Source organism: Lytechinus variegatus, chromosome 10 (genome assembly GCF_018143015.1).
Source record: "Lytechinus variegatus isolate NC3 chromosome 10, Lvar_3.0, whole genome shotgun sequence".
Taxonomy (NCBI): Eukaryota; Metazoa; Echinodermata; class Echinoidea; order Temnopleuroida; family Toxopneustidae; genus Lytechinus; species Lytechinus variegatus.
In genome coordinates, this window is record NC_054749.1 from 25,503,091 (window position 1) to 25,528,662 (window position 25,572).

The 25,572-nt window shown below is 36.2% G+C and overlaps 1 protein-coding gene across 4 annotated transcripts in view; it reads right to left on the minus strand.

The window, feature by feature from the left end:
- LOC121422346 (cytohesin-1-like) overlaps positions 1-25,572 on the minus strand; it is an 84,098-nt gene that overhangs the window by 41,616 nt on the left and 16,910 nt on the right. For 2 of the 4 annotated variants that reach the window (XM_041617332.1, XM_041617334.1), the window contains exons 2-4: positions 17,859-17,932; positions 5,155-5,216; positions 4,527-4,590 (exon numbers count right to left, since the gene is read on the minus strand). In XM_041617332.1, the coding sequence (XP_041473266.1) occupies positions 4,527-4,590; positions 5,155-5,216; positions 17,859-17,932 (200 nt within the window). The other 2 variants (XM_041617331.1, XM_041617333.1) reach the window with 2 other exon arrangements.

The window sequence follows — 25,572 nt, forward strand, 5'->3', positions numbered from 1 at the left end:
GAATTACAGAAGCAAAGTAAATAGGAAAACTAACAGAATTGAGCACCTTTCTGATCACATGATCAAAATAAAATGAGGGTGCCATACAATTAAAGATTGAACCATTTCGGCCTACAGTGTACAGGGTGGCATTTCAATTAATATGAGCTGCAAAGGCAGGTGGGTATCTGCTCCAACACCTTGAAAGTCAGCCAGTTATCCACTCTTGAGTATTTTTCTTTTTGTGAAGCACAAGTCGAGTGAGATCTCGTCAAGAATACGATGAGGGTTGTGGGTGTCCAATTAACCCGGAGGGATGACTCATGCGCACCATGAGGAAGGGAAAGTTCTGCGAGCAATGACTGATAACACAGCTGTACATGTACTTTTAAACCCTCATCTACATGTAGGACTTACATGTATAATCATGTAGGCCTTTATGAATGAAGCACAGAATTGAAGGGTAGTTGTGTGTATATACCAGCATAAAGTATCCAGTGATTGTCCAAACAATGATTAGATAATGAAATAATAAAAAATAAAATCAATTAAAGAGCTTTTCCTGGCTTTGTTATGTCCAAGAAAATATAATTTGTTTCACCTCTGTGTTCATCCAATAGGCCTACATGTATATGATGAATTGCAGTTGTAGACAATAAATGAAGAATATTCAATTAAAATAAATTCAATTTAGAAAACAATGGTCTATTTGCCTTGAATTCTATCCCATGGTAAATATCTCACTGACCATTACAAACCAAGAGATAGTCAACTACATGTACATTTAATAGGGAATAATTTTCCTGATATTGCATCACAATTTGCTGTACATTTTTTTCCCTGTTAGTGCTACACAATATTTCTGTTGTTAAGCATTTTTACATAGGACTGTGCATATCATAGCCAGAAATGCCAATAAAATTTGAGAAGTAAATTTTCTTGTACATATATCATGACTTTTTTATTGCCTGGGCTAATATATTAACAGGGTAGCACTGTCAATAATAAGAGTAGATACTGGGGCCCTGTATAAAAAAAATAATAATAGGCTATAGGCCTATACACAGCCTTTATCAATGGTTCATAATCCCTTAAATTTTTTTAAATTCACTTATAATGCCTGATGATCTCCTAAAAAAATCTTCATTGTACCACTACAGCCCTTACATGTTTATGATTGTATTAAAAAGGAAAATGTAAACAAACTACATGTAAACACTCTGACATGATCATGGCAGCAATAATAGGAGTGCATGATTTGGTTCAGAATGTAAACATGAAAACAAAGTAATGTCATGTCCAGGAATTGTAACTGTAAAATGTAGTATTAGCAGATGCTACATAATGTAAAATGTACAACTTGAGAAGATATGGATTGACCGAGGGATAAAAAAAAATCCCCACTCCTAAACCAGTAGGTCCATGCCTAAACCAAGACATTTATCGGCCAATGCCAACAGACCTACTACTGTATGCTTTCCTTTGAAAGAAAATGTAAATAAATAAATGAATAAACCATGTGTGCAATTGGGTCTAGGGTTGAACATGGTACTAAGGCAATATTTATGTTTCCCTCCCTTATGACCTTGCAAACACACAGGAAGTCATTAGGAAAGGGATCATTTATCAAACCATGTGAATCTGAGTAAAACAAATGAAGCATTCATGAAGAAACATGGATTCATTTTTCCTCAGGTAGTAGGGATTGCCTTTTATCTTTGCTTTGGCTGACAAGTCACATGGGCCTCAAGAAACATTTCCTTGGAAAGAATACAGAGTTCTACAGTACAACTATAAAAAATAACTAAGCCTATTGATAAAGAAAAATTACATGAAGTGTCAGGGAGTTCACACATGTATGTAGATTCTAATGATAATATCCACTCCTTTTCTCTCTCTCTTATCATTTTGCAATTACAGGGCGTGCCTTTTTTTTGGGGGGGCGGGGGCTAATTTACAAGGTGCTCTTCTTGCCTGCTAGCGGTACATGCATAATGCTTGCTTCATCTGTAACTTGTATCGTGTGCTTGCACGTGGAGTCGTAGACAAATGATAATAAAGTGGTTTATAAAAATGTTATCAATTGTATTTTCACTCAATGCTATCATATCTTTGACAAGGATTGTGGACTGGTGGGTCATACAAATCGCTTCCTTGGTGTGACAAATTGAAAGGGAAACAAAAGGGATGCAGGTCAAAAAAAGAGAATTAACAGGAAAAGATAAAACAGATCATGGATAACAACTGGACAAGGTTAAACATGTGTTCACCAGTAAAACAGACTTTCACCTATTCTAGGTTAAATTATAGCATGGTATCACAACTTCATTTGCTGGTACATGTAGAAGGTTATCTGCCATGTTTTGTGTTTAAAGTGTATCATTTCCTGCATGAAAATCACTTTCATGCTGATGATTGTGAAGAAAAATGTGACAATTTTCTATTTATGCCTGCATCAATGAATAGCCTAAAAATACAAATAAACTAAGGAATATCAGGAACAAAGCAAAGTCAAAAGCAAATTAATTAATTCATATTTTAATCAAAAGTCATAAATTCTCCCTTTTTGAAAATTTTATGGTAGTTTTCTGTAGATCTAGAGACTTCAGGTTGATTTCATAGTTCATACCTATGAATGAAGTTTGTTGAATGAATCACAAATTACAATCTATAATACTTATACAGTGCATGCTTTCTGAAATGTAAGAAAGACATAAGAAAAGGGTAAAGATGAGTCTAGAACAACGAGTACCTATGGGGGGGTGGTGGTGGGCTGGGGGTTGTCAGGGGGGATGTATACCTGCCCTCCTGACGAGCTTGAAAGACCTTTTATGCCCCCTCCTGACAAGCTTGAAGACCTTTTGCTTGTCAATTGTTTTTCTCGTACAAAGTCCTTTATTTGTGATTGAAGCCATTTTTTTTTTTTTTTTTTGCTTGTCAAATTTTTGGACACAGTTTTGCCCCCCCGCCCCTTTGGAAAATCCTAGGTACGCCACTGTCTAGAACGCAAGGTCATACCAATCTGATTTTCAATCAAACAGCAATGCTGAAATATGATAATAAGAGTCCAAAAAGAGCTGGGAAAAGGCCAGTCTGCATGCACATAGGCCTACCCTCTTCACAAAAGACTACCAAAAAGTTGCTGTTTCAATTTTCTATACACAAGACAATGGCAGGGCATGGATTTTAGGCTGCATTCAGATAAATATTCTCCAGTGAAACCAGGGTTTCGGCATCAAACTGGGAAAGACTACATTATTTGCAATGCAGATCTCCTGACCACACACAGAACATACATGTAGCCAAGTGCTTCATCCTTCAATAGCTAGAGGAGTTTATGTGATGATTATGATAGTAAAGTGGCAAGGATACATTCTCAGCAAGCAGCCCCTCCATATCCATGGATTACTAACCCAATCCTCTATTAAATATTGACTTAGGAAGTACCTAAACATAACAACTTCCTTGAAATGTGGGTGAGTGACCAATTCTGATCAAGGTTACAAAAGCAACGACCAAGAACAGGCAGCACACTGAACAGTTCTTCCAATGCAAGGGAAGCCGTAGTCCCAGTGGATGGAAGCTCCCTGTAAGAGGGGCGTAGCCTTATTGATTTCTATGAATCAGAGCAAATTTAATCAAATTCACTAGGTTTCTAAAAAAAAAAAAAAACATTGGTACATGCTGCTGAATAATTTTTAGATTTTAAAATCACAGGTTATGTTACAGTGACTCGTCCAAACAACTGGATGTTTCATGAAAATTGTCAGCTCTATCAAATACCATAGTAACAGCGAGAGATCAGTGCTTCTCAGCCAATCAAAGCAAAGAATTTTACTAGTATTGTCTTACCTTATAATTTAATTTCAGGGCTGACAACTTTCATGAAACACCCTCGTGATGCTAATTCCAAGTTCTCATAGCACAAGCATTTAGTTCAATGACCATGAAGGGTGGAGATATACTGATTTTGATGAATCACACACTGTAATCAAATGAGGCTTCTCGATCAGAAATACTGTTCCCCGTATGATTTTTTTTCAAGTATTATTGGATTATATCCCATTTCCACATGCTTGAATATCATTTCTTGATTTGGAAAGAAATTGAATTTTTGCTGAGGTCTACATATATTTGACTGCTCAGACAAAGATCAATGCCAGCTGATGCTATCGATTTATATCAGTCAACTTCTTTAAAAGTTTAATCCAAAAATTCATCCTTTACTAATTCATTGCAATTATTTTTTAGAAAGGAGATTAGCCCATGAACATGTAGTTTACCTTTAAATCTGAATTACCAATTAGAAAAATCATATCTTGTTAAAGAAAATTAAAGGGGCAGGATAAATGAAAAGGAACCTTGAATATTTGTAGTTACAATAACGATTTGCTCATAGCAAAATCAGAATTTCAAAAATGTTCAAATATTTAGCAATAAAGAAATATATATAGGCCTTTAATTAAAGGTATTAAAAAATTGATAATTAAAAAGAGCATTTTCAGGAAATTAACCTCCAAAATAGAAAATGAGAAACAGTTTCATACCTTTTTGGGATCCATATTGAACCTGGTTCTCCCAGTGTTCATCTGTCGGGTTTTTGCATCCGTTCTAAAAAAAAAAAACATGGAAGTATTAGATTTATCTAAACACATTGTTTTTGTCCTTACTGCAATTTAAAAAAATTCTTTCTTCCTTTCTTTATATTTCAATCAAAAACTCATGACTACACCTGTTTGCATTTTTTGTTCAGTTTGGCTTTGCTCAAGAAGAACAAGCACACATGCTCAACTAGCCACAAATATAAGATTGTCACATGAGAGAAAATAAGGTGAAAACCACTTCCTAATAACATTTCGGCATAAATACTCTATTAAGAAATGTTGTTTTATTCATCATGCTTGCCAGTACAAACAAATTCAAAATGAATACTGTTATTAAGGTGAAATCTGCTTCTAAATGACACACAATGAAGATAAGTTTTTTTTCTATCATTACAACTAGCACAAAAATATGATTTATACAATCATTTCTTCTCCAGTCTATCAAGTATTCTTGCTTGTATTACTTTGTCTTTTCTGCATGTATATTTGTAGATTACGCCAAATAATTCATTAAACAATCGCAATTTAGTTTTGCTTTCAATAATTTTTTTCCAATCAAAATTTTCTTTACCTCTCATCATAGTCCATACTCTCCAAGTCAGCATTGACATTGGCAATCTCTTCCTCTAGTTCCTGAAAAAAATAAGAATATATATAATTGTATCACCATTAAAGAGAAATTCCAGTAGTTGCAGTAAACACTGATTTCATGAGAAAGTCTGTAAAACAAGGCTTAATTGACAGTATATCATCGAGGATCTAGATCTGGTACAGTTACATTAACTGAACTATTGTGAAATCTTGAAATCTACCCTGAAAAATGTTCACGCCGAAGATCCCCAACACAGATAAGCGCACGTGTGTATAATTATTGCTTAGAGCGTCGGCCCGACGCTCTACCCGAATCCTGCGCTTATTTGCTGATTTCTCAGCAATTAGACAATTTCTTCCAGAATCCTTTGGCACATGCATTTTATTTATACAAACAGACACTTTGGTGGTCATTTCATTGGATTCTGTACGAACTCATTTTGATATCGTTACCAAAACTAGCATTTACCTTTAACCAGCTTGCATTACAATCAATACCAGCAAACTATTCACTTAATAGACATAAACCTATTCAAACCCAATAACACATTAATCATTCTTGAATTGTACCAGCTTATATTAGAAAAGGAGTAGATGCCATACTGCTTCGGTTGGCTAATTGTATTTCAAACACAAAATCCTTTGTATTTTTAACATAATGCAAAAAGAAATTGAGCTAAGAAAATGGCCTAGAGATTTGTGGGTATTCATTTTAGTTCTTGATATCTTGTATCGTGTACTCTGTATCATCATGAATTTCATTGTAAATTGCTCACTTTTACTCATGTTCTAACTTGATTGGATATTTTATATGCTTTCATTGGAATTGACATGGATTGGTTTGGACTCACTGAAATTCGAACTTAGATATGCATCTAAAAACACAATATTTTCCTTTATCAACCCCTCTAATGATATACAAACAAAGTCCAATGAAAAACAACATTAATTTAAAAAAAAACTTCAATATCAGCACCTTGAAATGAGCAATATAAAGGCAGCTTAATCATACGGCAAATTTTTGTTTGATCATTTTCAAAATCTTAGACAAAGAATACCTGAGCTCGGGGGGAAAGTACAGAAACCGGTATAAGGAATGACATGCGATATTGGTAACCCACATACTTTATTGAGACAAATTGGAATATAATGCGCAAATCATCTCCAATCATGATGCTAGCGAACCGAGATGATTCTCCTTATATGATGATTTTCATCGGCAATACAACAGGAAATTATGATTCAGGAATGCATCTTCTGTTGGGCGCAAGAAGGGAGTTATTGATGAATATGTTTATGAATCTACAACCCTTTGGCAATAACAAGATACTATACCTTAAAAGCAATATGATTGCAGAAGTAGAGAAAATTGTATGTTTTCTTTTTTTTCAGGAAGTTATTGGAAAAGCTATGCCTGATTTAATATTTGTGAAATAAGCAGTGCACTCTTGAAAGAAATAGTGGCCGAGGTATATTTTCCTCCCAAAATTATTAGATATTGATACAACCATGGATACTACACAATAATAATATTTTTTATCTATAATAAAAGTTAGCTCAGGTAGGCCTATATTTTTCCTCTAAATTTGTATGTTCTTTTCCCTATACCTCATTAAAAAATATATGTTTATCTGGCAATCAAGTGGCAAGCATGTTCAACTTCAATGTCTTATTGGGGAGGGAGAAAATATTTAAAATGAATGTCTACAAATATTCATTCATTCATGTTAATTTTTCAGATGATGCACTATTTTTCTATTTCTATATCCCAGACGATTCAAAATAAAAAAAATCATAAGAGCAAATAAAAAAAGAGGCAAATCCTGAATTTTCATCATTCCCATATAATATCGAATGACGACAAATGTCCTTGCATGCCTCATGACCCTTCTCACAGAGCGTTACCCATTTCAATGAGGCGCTACAAAATAACACTAGTTCTTGCCTCATTAAGAGTCTGTCCTGATGAGTCTAACATCTGCTCACACCAGAAGTGGGTGGAGAAGCAAAAAAAAAAACTGTTCAAAAGTAAAAAAGAAAAAAAGTGGGTTTGTTTCCACGACCACAGCTGTTTGCCGAACATGAGCGACACAATCTTCCATTCGTTAGCTGTTAATGTGAGTAGACTGTGATGACATTTGTATTCAGGGAGACCATTCATAAACGCGTTTCAAACCAATGATTCATAATTGTATTTGAATTCCTTGAGGTATTATCATGTTTATTTATAAACTACTCAGAATTTGTTGAGATAAATTGAATTTTTCACAAAGGCATACTGTCTGGTTTTATAGTGTAGAGGTCTATAAGGAAAGTGTAATTCGATTTCAGTCTTTTATTTTACAAGTATAAAAGCATGAAATACATAACAATGACTAAACAGATACAACTATTTTTTTACATGTAGGCCCAATGCAACCTGTTTTAAAGGGATACTCCAGGCTGAAAACATTTATATGTAAATAGATAAGGCAAAATTCAGAGCAAAATACAGAAAATTCCATCAAATCTGATAACAAATACTGAAGTTATAAAATTTTAAAGTTTAAGAATACATTGTGAAAACAGTTATATGCATGTCATCATGAATATTCATTAAATGGGCTGATGTCATATCCCAACTTTCCTTTATGTTATTACATGATATCATAAATTATTGTTTCATGTTTTTTCATACATGTGTGAATGTTATGTCTCCCTTCTTAAAAAAAAAAGTTGCAGCAATAAATACCTAATGCACTGAATCAGTTGTCAATCCAATATTTTTAATTTTTGGAGGAAAAAAATTGAATAAAACTAATTTCATATAATAAAATACAAAACAACAAGTGGGAATATGACATCATCAGTTTGCTCATTTAGTATTCATGAAGACATGCTTAGAACTGTTTCACCGGAATAATGCAAATCTTTAAAATACCATAACTTTCGTTATTCTTTGTCCGATTTTGATCAAATTTTCAGTGTTTTGTTTGCCTGATTTTCTTTATCTGTTCTAATAATACTATTATCAGCCTAGAGCATCCCTTTAAATCAATGCTGCATTTTTTTCTTTTTTTTGGGGGGGTCATCAACATTTCTCATCTGACAAATGGGCAGAACAGGGGCCTGTTGCATAAAATTTTTACCTTTTTACCAGAATTTTTACCGTGTTAACGTCAATGGCAGAAATCAGACTAACCTTAAGTTTTCTGTTTTTACCAGTTTTCTCAGATAAAAAGTTTTATGCAACAGGCCCCTGGTCATCTGACTTTCCTTGGTTTTGAGTGACTTTTACTGTGAAACTGTTACTATAGTAATTGATTAATAGTTGGATGAAACAGACTTGTCAGATAAAACACCTCACAAGTCTGAACATAAAACGCTCCCAGGAGCAGTAACATTTATTTGCCTTCAAGTTCAAACTTTCAAAAACTTTCATGGGAGTTCATCATGCAGAGCATTGAACCTAACCTATTAAAGTTTGGCCTGTCAATATCAATACTGACCATGATAATGATCACGCCCAAAATTACATGTATATCAGGAGGATATGTCCAAAACTCATACAAAAAGTGTTTGCATTCAAGCCAAGGTGAAATGGGGTTGTGCACCACTTTGCACTGATGATTTATCATCTCTGCATGTTGATAAAGCAGTGGATACAGACCTCTATTGGACTGTACTTTGCAAACTCGGTGACTGTACTCAATTTATAGCAGTCATTTTATCTGAAGAGTTTACCATCCAGTGCAGGGTCAGCAATTCGGACCATGAATTGAAAGAGATGGGAACTTTTCTGGACCACACAAAGAAAAAAATCTTGAATAGGATAAATGACTGTTCTAAAAGAACAAGCTGGAGCCAAATCCATCTCCTGTTGAGTGGTAAGGTATTGTCAATGAACAGGATCATGCCAAAATTGACAGCAAATACAGCAAATTAAGTTTTTATACATCATGGAGATATTATTTAGAATAATATCTCCATGGCTTATATAGTCAATTACTTCTAGAAGTAGATCAGGCAAAAGCAATCAAATTCATCCACAGACTGATATAGGCCAATACGTAAATGTGGACAAATATACCACGGACATCCACGATTTCAATAATATTTTAAGCGAATTAAATGTAAGAAAATCATATCATCTATTAATATTACCATTCCTGTGCATTTGAACTTCAAGCATGGTTCTGGCCTTGTGGGCATTAAAATATGTCAAAATGTAAATAACAGCAGTTACAAATCTTGTCCCTGATTCAAACTCGGAATGATTCAGCTGGCAGGCCTAAATAAATTACTCATTTAATTCATCCTTCAGATGTTACACAGCTTCTCTGTGTGTAAAATGTAGTCCTATTTTTCTTCCAATTCAAAATGTAGGCATACAGGCCTGCAAGATGTACATAAGCAAAAATGGAGCATGATCCATCATATTCTTTTTGTTTCATTACAGTATTAAAAATTGAAAGGACAAAAGAAGTAAAGACGACAAAAAAAATCCTTCCTTGACTTAAAACAAGGGTACTTTGTCTGAATCAATCCATCCATTGGCACCACAAATCCTTGCAATATGGGAGGACAAATATTGACCAAGATATGGAAATATTTTGCCCTTGGGGGTTCCAGCGGTGACAAATGACATTTCAATGGCATTAACTGCATTGTACCAGACATATGCTACAAATTGCATATTACTTGCCTTGTAGCTAAAAGGTCACAAGTCTTGACACTTTTTTAGACTGGAATTTCCCTTATGGCACTGAGCGATATAAGTATGTGCTCAAAGTCAAAGATAGGAAGGATACACAGAAAATGGAAAGACAGACCTTAGGTGGTTTCAGACCGCCTCGAAGTTCGTCAGTTCCAGCCCAGCCCAGGTATTCTCTTATCAGAAAATTTACCCCGATCAGAAAATAACAGGTATTTTGGTAATGTGAAAGCAAACTACGCGTAATTTCCCCGAAAATACCCGCTAAATAGTAGGTACTTGGCGAAATTACGAGAACTTTCGCGGGGATTTTTTCAAGGTCGCAGATATTTTGGCAATGTGAAAGCAATTTTTACGGGAACTTTTAGCCCAGCGTGTCGTTGGGCGTTGGGCGCGGCGGCGTGGGTGGCTGCTGGGCTAGCGATTTTGAATCTTGCGCCTTGCCTGCTTATCAGACTATACTGCGCATGCTCGTAACTGCGGGAACTTATCCCGAAAGGGTATGTTTCAGGGCTGTGTGAATGCAGGAATAATTAATGGGTATTTTTTAGCCTAAAAAAGTTCTCGTAATTTTAACAGGGATTCATGTGATCAAGGCGGTTTGAAACCACCTCTTGTCTTTGTGCGTTTGATTGCCAATGTCGACCAATTTGTAACTTCTTCCATTTTTCTAACATGGTGAAACAATGAATAGGCCTATATGTATGTTGCAGCTAATATGCTTCCAATGATTTGCCTCCGTTGTACATATTTTTATTATAATTCACTATACATTTTCACAATCATCAGCATTTTTTATAGTTTCACTGTATACCATAAACTTGACACCTACATTTGGAAGAAATATGATATATTTTCATGATTGGTCCTTGACCAATTCTACCCCTGAACTGTCACTTTTTGGGCTAAAAAAGGTCTGATTGTCCCTCAGCATTTTTACACCCAGGCATGTCAATCACAAGTTGATTATATGGGCTTTATTAGAAACAGTGTGTTGTGGTCAATTTTTTTCACAATAATGATCTTTCACTTTTATTCATTTCAGCATACACAGGCCTGGCATACAATTACTTCAACATGAAAAGGCTGTTAAGAAAATTTCTTTCTTTGAGGCATTGTTGATAGACCAAACCTATATGACTCCCTCTCAAATGAGACCACATGACATATAGGTATTTCAGAGCAATGTAAATACCACAGTTTTTCCTGTGAGTGGGACTGATGACCACAGTTTCCTGCAATACATGTAGGTAATATACATATTGTTTTTCGGAAGGGAATGTAAACTATATTCCTTACCACTAATTCACCAGATAGAGTAAACCTCAGATTGGCATTAAAAAGCTATTAAATACAGCATACATTTGTGGAGTATGATCTACAATGTACATATAGGCCTACAATACATGTAAATATTCTTAAGAGAAATTTGGTGGATCCTGCCAAAATGTGTGCATAGTATGCAGCGCTTTATTGTATTAAGCACTATAAGGTAAACGTTACACATTATCATTACTAAATTATTAAAATGATAAATCTAAAATTTCTATTAAAACCTACAATTCAATTCCAAATCTATGAATAAAAAAACTACCATATATGATTACGAGCTTGTACAGCTTTCAGTATCAAACAGTTATCCCTTTTTTTGTTTCTTATAGTTCTGCATATCATTAAAGTTTTATAGTGCAATACCTGAATTCACTCAAATTAATTTGAAAAATGATCTGGAAAAAGTAAATTAAATACTCTGCGACTGCACTATAACTTGCAAGAATGACTATCACGCTATACTGCAATTCATTTGTCTTCTGAACGATGCAAAGATCCTCTTACAAAATATAAGCCATACATGTAGATCTATGTACGATCTCATTTTTTCTCTCATCAAGACGTCACTGTCCTTTCCAACTAGCCAATAATTTGCTCATTTAGCGCTCTCTGCTCCAGTCCAAATACAATAATCACATAATTAGGTCTGGCACCATGGTCAGCAAACAATCTTCATTCACTTCTTCAAAACAGTAATTAATTATCACAGGCAATCATTGCTATGTCAGTTACTATTTGGATTAAAGTCTACTTTGATTGCTGGATTGGATTTGGAAATTTGTATAAAAAAACAGCAATGATTGATTAAATAAATAAATAAATAAACGAATGAATGAATGAATAAATAAATTAATTAATTAAATAATTAATTAATTAACTAATATTTTGGAATGATAGTCACAGCAAAAACAAAACAAACTAAAATAAATACAGAACTTTGAACATGATGCTATAATTTAAACCAATTTTGAAAAAAAAATTTAATGATTGAGTTATTAATGGGTGAAAAACAGATTAAGGCAAGCCCTAATTTGTAGACGTGTTGAAAAGGGCTTGCCATGTACATGGAGATTATTCTGAAAATGTGTGGGATCAGGATCGTCAAGTTGTTAAATTCTTAACAGCTCTTGGCACGGAGAAACAATTTTTAGAATAAACTGCACAATCCTGTATAAATATGACAGGGGCACTTGACAAGAACATCAACGTCCATTCCTTTACAAGCCTATCACTCTGGAACAAATTTCTTTGCAGTTTGGATGAAACCGCAAAGGTTAGTTCTTTGCTGGACTCCAAACCCCTCAGATGGAGAGAAGGATTGTAGGTGGTCCAATTAGGATGAAAAGCCGCAGGACACGAGTGCAGAGGAGGAGAAGGATCAACATCTATTTGTACCATGTACATCTAGTGGAAAATTAAACGCATGATAGTGACAACTCAATAGTCCAACACATAAGGGTGAAATATATGTCATACTCATAAGGCCTACACCAGTTCCAAAGAATCAAAGCACTTTGCAGAAAATATCCAATTTGATAAGTGCAATGAATCATCTTTTAATATACATGTACATGTATGCCTCAATGTACACAACATTTTGCTGTATACATGTAGGCCTATATCATGTTATCATTAATCCATTATGTAATTTCTTCATGGATGGCAGTTTCTTTTCCCATAGGAATAATTTCAAATGGTATATGAGAAAATATATGAAATCCTTAGAACTACCGGTAAGCAAAAGTAAGTTGAAAAATAACAATCAGAATTGTAAGCATTCATTCATGTCTATATTTGATACGTTCGAAAAAGGATGCTTTATTCATTTATATTACAAATGAAAAATAAACATGGAGAGGAAGTGCAATATGTATGAACTTCAATAAGTCTGTGAATTAACCATACAGCTTGAACGACAGAAATAAAGAGAAGTTACTTTCAAAATTGATACATAAAAACAGATTCATGAGGGAATGAATGACAGGAAAGAAGAGTACTAGGGAAAGCTTGAAGAAGGCGGGTATTTGTTCCAAGGATGCCATGATCAGCTGAGGTCTTGCAGAGTTCTAACCTCCAATGACATCTTCAACTTTTAACGATGCCTTATTAGGTACCTGACAGAGCAGCGCCTTCAAATAAACAAACCAGTGTTTACTTCTCTGTTGCTTTCTCTTTTAAAGAGCTTTTCTTTGAAATTGAAATACTTACTATTCAATTGAAATGTCTTAGGAGCTAGATTATAGTATAACTTCCATAGACGAGATTAGAATTCTATCATTTGAAATGGAAATTTCTATTCTAAGAATAACTGCAAAGTTCCTGAGAGTTCCATTTAAGAGGAGATTGTGATAGCACCATAAATATTTCATGACTTCACTTTTAAGAATAAAATCATAATTCATGTTCTTTCCATCAAAATTCAATGACTTAAATTTTATTGTAAATTTAATCTTCAATCTCACTGAGCTGTTCTCTCATTTTCTGCTTTATAAGCATTTGCAATGGAAGGATATTCCTCAAAAAAAGAAGTTTTCAAAAATATCAAAATTGTTTTAAAATATATGGGTTAATAACTTTATGGCTTATGAATTCAAGGGGAAAAGTTTGGCAAGGCTGACAGACTGTATATCATCTAAACCATGGTAATTTCTTTCCATGTCACATGCTTACATTCTATTTCCTCCAGGTGACTGGAGAGTGTCTCTCTGCAATGATATTTGACACAATTTGGTTTCCTTTCACTTCCTATGTCTTTTCCTGAGACAGATACCAGTCATAACCAAAGACCTGCAAAGGTCTTCAGATATCCCAAGAACCCTTTTGAGGCCTGATGGGTGTTTCATAAGGTTACACACAATTTTACGCATGACTCAAACCAGGGAAACAAATTATATGAGGGCTGGGGCGATTTGACACCCCCCCCCCAAAAAAAAAAAAAAAAATAATAATAATAATAATAATAATGAATAGATAGATAGATAGATAGATAGATTAATAAATAATAAATAAACAAAAAATTTAAAATGCTTATAATATAAAAAGAGAGCATTGGAAAATTCCCATTTGCTGCATGTTGCAGATTTAACCAATGGGTTGTGAAAAAAAACATTTTAGGCCTAAACCATTGAGCTACATGTACGCAAGAACTGAAAAAGTATTGTATGCAAAATGGAATGCATAATAAATGATATCCAGGCTCCACCAGCCATGCAGACAAATACTAGACAGCTACTACTTATTTTGTGAAGTGATGCTTGTTGAGATGCACTGGAAAGAAACCCCTTGGAATACAAATCTCCTATTTATTACCAATTATTTCCTACAAGTCCTGAGGTGGAAAAGGTATGAGGGTAATCCTGTTCAGATGAATGCAAAGTTTGACAAAACTTGTTTAAGAAAGGGATGGGAAACTAAATAACAACATGTACGCCTGTATAGTAAAGTTATTCATACTGATAAAAAAAGGGTGATTGACTTCATGAATTCACAATACAATTGTTCGACAGCCTACAGGGGTGTAACTTACATGGAGAAATTATTTTAAAAGTCTAAAAATCATCTAAAATGACATCTTTCTAACAAGAAAAAGGTGTTTTGCTGTGGCAAAAAGTCTGAATTCAGATTAATAGTCTAAAAAGTGGCATCCCTGGTGGGTGTTTCATAAAGTTGTTCGTAAGTTAAGAACGACTGGTGATCCTTTCTTGTGGAAAATGGTTTATTCACTGGCGATGGTTAAGTGCGCAAGAAAGGTTCACCAGTCGTTCTTGAAGTCGCTCTTAACTTACGAACAGCTTTATGAAACAGCCCCCAGGTGTACATGTAGTACAACCCCCTTCCCAGGTTTGTAAATGTACTTTGTCCATACACAGAATAGGCTCTACTTCATAATTATTATCTAATACAAAAGTTGGCCATGAGATTCTGAATTTTATTCTAAATTTGTTATATATATAACATTATAAAACAGGTTTTGAGCTATAGGCATATTCAGACCACCAGCCAATTAAAATCACCATCCATACCAAAGCTACTAAGGACATGCTCCTTTATATAATTTTACAATAAATATTGTCAACTAACAATTAGCATATTAAGACCACCAACAAAATACAAATGATATCTGCAGTGTAGGATTTCTGAACAGCGTATACAATGAATTTTGGACGTCTGAATGCTGATCAGTGGAGACGTCCAAACCAGCCAGGAGCCATCTCTTTACAGCTCATCAAGAGCACATCAATGCATGAAATCACTCAGCTTCACAATGGGATATGGGAATAAGGGAATTCATCCTTCTCAAATGCCTTCTTTGTCCAACAAAAACTTCCTCTTTCCCACTCCTCCCCCCCCCCCATTTTGTTTTATAATAGATGACAAGGGATGGTACCATTCTGCAGGCACAGACCCTGATTGAAACAAGTCGGTCTCCACACAAAGACTAGCATATACTTGCCTGAGCAAGAAGGCCTTCAGACCCTTAACTTGAGTGAAAGGTTTGCATGCCAGTAGACAGAGGCGTCGATCCTGGGGGGGCAGGGGGGCGATCGCCCCACCAATGAAAATATTGGGGGGGCAAACATATCATTTTGCCCCCCCAATAATTCCGGATATGCATTAAAAAAAACAAGATTGTAATGTTCAGCAAGCGAGATGGTGATACTCGTTCTTTATTTAAAATCGTGCTCAAAATGTCCGCTTTTCAGATTGGAATATACAAATATTCAGCTCGCGCTTCGCGCTCGCATCATTTCTGTAGCAAAAACCCATCCTTTTCATGATTAAATAGGTGAATGTAAATGCCCTACTTTCAGTTCTAAGCCTCAAAAGAACTCCTGCTTCGATTTGCAATCATCTTTTCTTGGATATATATCTTGTTCTTCATCAAAAACGTCCACTAAACTGTCATTTTTCAGATTGAAATATCAAAATTTTCAGCTCGCGCTTCGCGCTCGCATCTATTGTTCTTTTAGATACAAATCTTATCATTGGTACCAAAAATGCTAAGAATATCAAGTTTTCAGGTCAGAATATAAGGAAATTTCAGCTCACTCTCGCCGCTCGTACTATCTGTGTAGTGAGATATGTATCCTCCTCATGAGTTACTACAAACAGTCCTAAACAGGCACGCTTTTCCTGTCAGTATACTAAAAAAAAAATCAGCTCGCGCTTCGCGCTCGCATTAATTTGTTTGTGAGATACGTGTCTGGGTCTCATGAGTCATATATATATATATATATATATATACATACATATATATATATATATATATATATATATATGTGTGTGTGTGTGTGGGTGTTTTGTACGATCGAGCGCCTTTGGAACATTAATGATTTTGCCCCCCCAATCTGAAAAATGGATCGACGCCCCTGCCAGTAGACTAGGCCGTCTTGCTTTTATTGTGTTTTATCTTGAGTGGTTCAATTTGCCCATTCTGATGTTATCAAGGAACTGGCAATTTAGGCTGGATCTCAAAGTTTTACAGAATTATTTTTATCTGTGTCAAGTAATAATAGTCTGTAGCCAAGACTAAGCCAATCGCTTCAAGCAATATGAAACTTCTCAGGGGTAACAAGTGATGTGAACATTATTTGAGGGGTGAATATGGAATTGTGTGATTAATCAACAATTTGCCCTGGCAGAAATGAAAAGGCTGGGAGGTTCAATTTCACTCGCAGACAATGAAAATGAATAATTAATGTTGGCAGCAAGATCACAGAAAATTTATGTTGGTGACTTTAAAGCCCGACCAAAGAGCTTTCCCCAGGTCATGATCAAAATTTCCCCTTTCTGGAAGCTCCTTTCATCTATCTTTCTTTTCTTTCCTCAAGACAAAAGAAGAAACAATGCAAGAAGATACCTAATCTCCCTCAGGCATTTGAATTATAAAGCAGATGTTGGAAGGAGAAATCAACCCCAACATGCAATGCAAACCGAGACTATCGTCGTCGACACATTGGTGCCTTCTAGAATCCCTCTTTTCGTGCCCGTCTAATAGACGGAAAGTAACTGGAGGCCTGATTTCAGAGACAAGAAACTACGGGTAATTTGATATGAGTTCTGTTCTTCTCTCTGTGATAGTCAATAAATGAATTACTCTTGTCTTGGATGGGCCTCAGGAGTGCCATTCTTTATTCCATTTTATTTGGAGATGCTGTTTATTGGTAGTCAGTTTCTTTTCAACTTCTACAATGTACCTACAACCCAATCTACATATATATATAAAACAAAGTAGAAAATTGAATACATAAAAATAGGAGTTCGATTCCCACCCATGCACCTTTCTTTACAAGCACCTGCATGCATTCAAAACAAATGAAATTAAAATGTATTACCAAATCCAGACATTTTATCTTAAACAATTTCACTGTAGACCTACATTTATTCAGAGAAATTATTATGTAAAGCAGACCTACTCAAATGATTTCAATGGCTGAGATGCTATTCAATACAAAACTTTTGGTTCCCTCTGAAAAATTTACATACGAGTAGTCCTACAATTTATAGTCAGCACAGATCAATTTTCCTATCCCTATCTTTCCCTGGGAGAGTAGAGGGGGAATTGTCCTCTTCAGAGTTTTCAGCTAGAAAGGTGCATTCATGGGATTTTTCCTGGGGAGGGAGATGACATTAGAAGTACATGTAGCTTTAAGTCATACCTTTATTTCTTTGAGGAGCTGCTGTTTTGCCCTCCGGATATCCTGCAATAATTTCAGCTCATTATCTGTCAAGTCTGTGTGTTGAACAAAACAAAAAAGAAAGAAAGCAAAGAGAATGTAAGACATATGTACATGTACAAGGACATTATACCGTGACCTCAACAGATTAAATGCAAGCATCATTACATGTACATCACATATTTACTCTTATTATAGCCTAGATATGACAATAGTAAATTCAGACAGTGAAATGAGTGAATAAGGCATCATAATACATACAAGACACTCTACATTTTATCCAAAACAACAAATGTGTAATGTTACAAATTGTTACAATTGCATCTCACTGGTACTTTCTCAATATTATTGCAAGACACAAAACAAAGCACAACCCATCCTGGTGCCTCCTTGAAATCTGTCGTCAGATGTTGCATGAATAATGCAAGCATACGTTACAAATGCAGTGTTACAATATTCATAAATGCAGAAATGTGAGCCAACAAAAACACTTCCTAGAGGCGAATGCCATTTTAATACTCTCTCCTTCCTCGACTGAATATTCTCGCATTAATGAATGAGAATTGAAATTACCATGGTAACAGTGTTGGGTTTCATAATTGCAAGGCCTGGAGAAAAATGTGAGTTTATTTTCTTATTTGATTATAAACTGCTGTGCAATACAGCTGAAGTTGCAAAATACTAACAGACTGAAACAATAAATGATTGATACACGAGGAAATGTTTATACCAGTAATTGTCTTTCATTATCAAATGGAAAAAAAAGTTATGTCAACAACTTCATGTAAGTGCCTACCCATTACAGTGTGCACCCCAACACAGTGATCAATCAATCTGTAAACACAGACAATGCTGGACATCGGTCATAAAATTGCACACTTCAGGGAAGTTTCAATCCTATTTTGAGAATTAAATAAAATTCAAACACCACAAAATACAGACAGGTCTATTCATGAATCAAGATGTGTAAAATCTATTGAAGTATCATTAGATCATCCAGCCTCCAAAATACCCACCAACACAGATAAAAATTGAAATATCTTGATAGAATCTGCACAATTCTGCTCAGCTAGTGCCTTCACACATAGGCCTACAGTAGTCAACCAAAGATACAAAGCAATAATTGAGACTGATTTCACAGTTTGACGCACATCTTGATGTCTAATGATGGTAATAAAAGCACTGAATCCTGACACATCTATCTCCTCTGACAACACAATCCATTGATTCAAAGTTGTTTTCACACTGCACATATACAGACTTGACGAATTTCACTATACCAGTCCATGAAATGTAAATTGCCTTTCCTTAAAAAGATCTAAATCGATCCCTTTGGGTGCGCCAGACACTTTACTGCCTGAAAGTGAATTGGAGATGAGCGGTAACACAACCAGCAAGGAGGCCATGCTGTGTCTAGGAATCTCTTGATGTCATAACAAGAATCACTTTAACCCTCCTAATCCTAACAGATAATAAACAGCTGTTAAAATGGATAATAAGATAATTCTAACATAATGGATGGACTAGTAGGCCATCATATTTCTGAAGAAGAGAATATACTACACGTGGGAGTAGGGGAGGGGGGGCTAAAAAAAATTTCAGCATCTTCTGCTTCAAGTACAGTACACTGTGAACTGTGCATACATTTGATGCAGATCAAATAATCATCTGTTACATGTAAAGTCGAAGCATTATTTCAGACCAGAATACATGCACAGTATATGCAAATTGCAAAACATGTCTCATTTAAATCTTTGATCAAACAACTTTGTCCATGTTAAACATTCAATTAGTTGTCCCCAGAGATTCAACTACTAGGCAGAGTTTAACCTGTATAAATCCACAGCTCTCCTGTCAAATCACCCTATGGTGCATACTAATACCCCTTTCATAAACCCAATTATGCGGTTAATAGCAGCATAATTTTGTCGTAAAAATTGAAGGAGGACCAGAGTTATCCGCAATATTTTGATGCTGCTATTATCCGCATAATAGCAGCATCGGGACAAGATTTTTGAGTTTATGAACGCATTTCCAAATAATGCGGATAATTGCCATGGTGCGGTCACAAGGTCACCCTTTTCCAACACAACTGCATCGGAGGGGGGAGTCCAGTTGGCATGACGATTATCCGCCATTTTCAGGACGGGCGCTCGTAAAAATAATGCGGCTTATTTTCGGAGTTTGTGAACGCAATTTTTATTGAATTATCCGCATTACTCTTAGGCGGCTAATTGGAGGATAGGTTTATGAAAAGGGTATAATGGTGCTGACTTCTTTTAGGGCACAGTTGATTCCACCCCCCCCCCCCCTCACTCCTAGTCTGCTGTGCAAACCCTTCACTTGAATTAAGGATCTGGATGTGCAGTCTACTCATGCCTTGTGTAACTGAAGGCCCAAATTGAAAGAGCAAGTTTTGTATGTGCTAGTCTTTGCGTGAAGACGCACTTGTTGATCAAGTTTTATCAGGGTCTATGCCTGCAGACTATATCATTCCTGCGACAACTTCAAGCTTACAGACAAGGAATTGTCATCAATTCCAATGATAGTTTTCCACTTTTATCTTTCATTCAGTTTTACAGCTATCCCAGACCAGTCATTGAATTCTGGGTAATGAGAACCTTCAAACAAAATAAGATAGGCTACATGTAGGCTACATCATGACAGGCCTATATTAAATCCTGCTACTGAGGCCCAAGAATAATGTGTAGCGCAGATAAAGATCATCACATATTCACAAAAAAAAACTTGAAAGGAAAAGCTAAGATAGCACTTTTTACACATACAGTATAATGTACATGTACATGTAGGCTAATAAATTGTATACTTACACCTCAATCCAAAGCAAAACATTCATTCATGAGCATCAGGCAGAAACAATATCACCTACATATATACACAGGCATCAGCAGAGCTCAACAAGAAAACATGGTTCTCCTCTTTCCATAATCCAAGCACCAACTGCATAAACTACACAGACAGCATCACAACATGGACCAAATAGATAAAATCAAAGCTTACTGAGCTTGAGGTCAGATAGCAACTGCTCTAAAGTGTTTTCTTTCCCAAACTGTTTATCCTCCAACATCAATAATTGAGTAGGCAGATAAGGGTGTCTTTTTATTTTCCAACACCTCAGTAAGCTAAGCGCACAGCAAACCAAAACTCTTACATCACCAGGACAAATAAACCCTTTCATCTCCCTTTCCTCCCTGGCAAATTTGGCAAGGATGGACTACACAGGCGCACCTGCCTGCTAGTAGAGAGATTTCGATTGTCTGCGACTGCAACGTATTCCTAGTTCACCGGAAGTGGTGACACCGCTCGTTCAGTATCACGTTCGTACATTGATGAAAACAGTTTCGATTTAGTCGACGTACCCGTACCACGCCACAGCATATACCAGCGTGATAGCGAGCGGGCCGTGGGCCGATGCTTGGCCGGAGAATCAGGCGTAGCATCACGCTACGAACCAGTGGGGCGACTGTGGGTGCAACATTTGCACTCTTGCGCAAAAAGCCGAAAAACACGGTTGTTTGGAAATAAAACATCAATTACCTATCGGATATATGTAGTGTCTGAAAACAGGACCCACTAAATGTAATGGAAAAGCTGGTAACAAGCAGTAATTTGCAGTTTACCAGCCCTGCTGAATCAACGAAACTCGAGTGTTGATGCGGCTTCATTCATTTTTGCCAAGCTGGGATGACGTCATCATGTACGAACTAGCGCTCGTTCGAGCACTATGACACCGAACGTCAAAACCCTCAAATACGAGTCACAGATTTGGTCAGTGGACGAGAAGGCTCGTCACAGATTACTTCGCGCATGCGCAGTGCTCCCAAAATTCCTTAATCTCGTACGTCCACATGGCACGTCACAGAAAACGAAAGGTCTCAAATAACTAAAACCAATGCAAGTGTGGTTTTCTCAATTACACAGAATATAATTGCCCTATTGAAGTCAGCTCATCTCCCCTATGCAAATTGACATAGCAGGGTCACTGGCCAGGAGGATGACAATCAACTTCATTTGTTCTGAGAATCTTACCTGTACATGTACATGGAGATACAGTACACTTGACATCAATGATCAACTGTGAATTTCTTGGGGATGTTCATTTACATTACAAGCCAGGTAGACAAACAGAACTTCCTCTTTAAAAAGCCTGACAACTGAATAACTGTAGTATAAGAAAGTTGTTTGGGGTTGAAATAATGATAATTGACAGCCACTTACTCCATACACTTGAATTACACTATTATAGTAAAGAACAACAAACTACAAAGAAATTTAATTCGCACCTTTTCAAGAGACTTGTGACAAGTGGAAAAGCGAGGGGTTCATATAGACCTTCCATCCATAAGGATTTTTTTTTACTGTTACAATGTATGAGCATGAAATACAAAAGAATAACCTTTATCTGCATTTTCCAATACTAGGCTGGAGCAAACAATCAGAATGGAATCTGATTGAAGCACAAGTGTACACTTAAAATCTTACACTAAAGAAATAGGACCAATAATATTGAGAACCTGCAATGGACATAAAAACAATCGCAATGAAAACCTAACAGAATTATTTAAACCACAGTCCCAGTGAATTCAATTACGGGATTTTAATTGCAAGGGGCACAAGAAGGGCAGTGACATGACAATTAAACTCAATATGCCTGCGTTGTTTGTTACAAGAAGCCGACAGACCAATCTATGGTATCGCTGGTATGTTAATGGAACCATTGACTATTATGATCACTGGCACGCAATGCTTGGCTAACTAGTCCTACAGTACATGTACATGTACATATAGGCTTCATCTTCATTTTTGAAATTCATGTAAACAATAATAAAAAAGGAGACCAAAATAGCCAATTTTGAACACAAAAGCTCCTAATCTGAAATCCTCTTAAAATTAAACCATGGTCTAACTCTGTGCTGAAAATTGTGGAAAATCTGAAAATTTTGTTTACATCATTTGTTTCTTAATAATGTTAATCTTTTTTCTTTAACAATGCTTTTAATGGTGAAAAAGAAACTAGTTATTGATATTCCCAGACAATTATAACTGACAAAGAGTGTCAAATGAGCTATAAAAAATAATTGAACCTGTACAGTTTGGACATGAGTGTCACAATTCACTATCCATCGTTAAATGACAATGTTAGATCAGAGTTGAAACTTGAAATTAAACTTAAAGACTGAAATGTTTGGGAAAATAATAATCAAATGACGATTATACTAACAAATTTGACCAATACAAGGCATTTACATGAATTCATATCTACTGTATATCACTTGTATGAAAATCATGACAATTTCAAGATTCAAGACAAAAAACATTGGACTCTTTTCAAAACATGCATCACAGACAATAATTTACCACAGTCATTAATCACAGGAGCACAATCCTTTCATTATTGACTGAGGAGAGCTATTTGTTATTTATTTATATACATGTAGATCTACAAAACTAAATGACCATCAATCAATTAAATTGGCTATTAAAGATCATACATTCTGAAGACACAGTCAGCACAGCTCTAATAGATCATTACATTTTAGGTGACTCGTAATAACAAGAACTGTTTACTACAAGTTTTGAAGATGTTTATGCCAAGTGGACTACTCTGGCATTGCAAGCATGTTAATGTAGCCATTCCACTTTGGCGCCAGGGTCTAAAGCCTGGGCTTTGACAAGGAAGTGAGATAACTTTGATGAGAAGTATTCCATTCAGCTATTGATGTACATGGGACTAAAGGAGATTGGAGGAGAGATCTAACAGACAGATCACTTTGATGGCAGACAAGTGGGGATGTTTTTCATTAAAATGCTTTGATAGCAGCATGGCTCACAAACTGCCTGTCAGTTCAAGAAAGGGTCTTGAAATACTGTGAGAGTGAACTCCCCTCTTCAAGAAAAATTATGTACGATTCTAATACCTATTACCATCGGGCAATGAAGGTCCAGTTATTTGCAATAAATACTAATTCAACAAAACTAAAAGCACAAAATACAAATTTACAAAAGTACATCTTCACTTGGGAACAATAGGCCTACGTGTATAGGACTAAACTGGTATGTTTGGAAGGCTCCAGTCCATACATGTATGTATGTACATAAATTGGTACTATGCTTTCGTAGTGGAAGGACGCTTTGGAGCGGAGCTCTGACCACCCATTGCCTTACATATTTAAATTGATTTCAGCTCGAACTTGCAATGTTACCTCATCCTCAACGCCCCAACACCCGCCAAGCCTCGGCCAAGCACACGGCTGGCGGCTCATCGGATAAAGATAGACCTACCTCACCTACAACAGCCATGCCTTCGAATGCCGATTTGCAACGGGATATTTCGAATTTTTCGAACAAAACTCTGGCAAAACTCGACAGCATTACTGCAGAGATTCAATCAATTAATCATCGTTTGAATGATGTAGAAGCTACTGTGGAAATTAACTCTGCCAAAATCACCGATGTCGAAAATGCAATCCCTATCAAAATCGCGCCCCTGCAAGAGGAAATTTCAAATTTGAAGGAAAAGCTGTTGCTGGCCGAGATATATAACCGGAAATCTAATTTATTATTTTATGGTGTTGAGGAAGAAGATCAGGGAAACATCTACAACACTCTGCTAAAAGTTTTCACTATTCTCGGCATCGATGAGGAAAAGGCCAAGGACATACAACTCGTGAACGCCCACAGGCTGCCCCGACGCAACCCGATTGGAACCCAAGATACCCGTTCATCAGGCCGAGCAGCCCCCGCCCCGATCATCGCAAAGTTTGTTCGGATGCCCGACCGGGAACTGATCCTCTCCACCTTTGAGAACCTGAAGCGACCCACTCCGCAGCCCGCCCCGCAGCCGCAAGGATCAGCCTCAGCTATGCTGCCACGCCCCCCTCGCATAACGGTGAGGACGGACCTACCACCCACATTGAAGGCTCGCCGCGGTTACCTCGCCGAGGTCGCCTACAAGCTACGGAAGGAGAAAAACCTGTCAACCAGAATTAAACTACAAGGAGTTAAAATAATCCTCCAGTGGAAAGAGAAGGGCACAACGACGTGGAAAGCATACGATGAGTAGTTAAGCTGCATTATCTTCACATCTAGATCATTATCGTCAACCTTTCTTGAGGAATTCAAAATGTATGTATAAATAGGAAATAATCGTGATACCCCATGATACCAACAAGTCAGAACGGAGTGAACCTGTCAACTGTTTTCAAAATTGTCAAATCGTCTAGAGGAGGAAATGAAAAAAGGGACATCAACATTCCATCAGGTGATATCTACATCTTCTCATGAATAATACTTATAATGTAATAATATTGAATAGTAATGTACTCATAAAATATGTTTCAAGGGTCAATTCTCGTTCATCTGCAGTTTCATGTTAAACCCCCCCCCCAAAAAAAAAAAAAAACAAGAAAAACTCCGTTTCTATTTCATAATCCAGATGTCTGTATCATTTTTCATAAGAAAGAGAATTCAATATAGCTTGGAACCCAAGATTTACTTTAGAAAACATTGAAGTCATCAAAACTTTTGTCCATCTAACCATCGGACATTTTTTTTTTTATTTATTCATTATTTGAAGTTACCTGAACATGATGCTATTCGTTCTTGTTTTAGTTTGCCCCCCAACCCCCTCCGAATAAAATGAAATGATTTGATTTGCAAAGGAAACAACAGACAA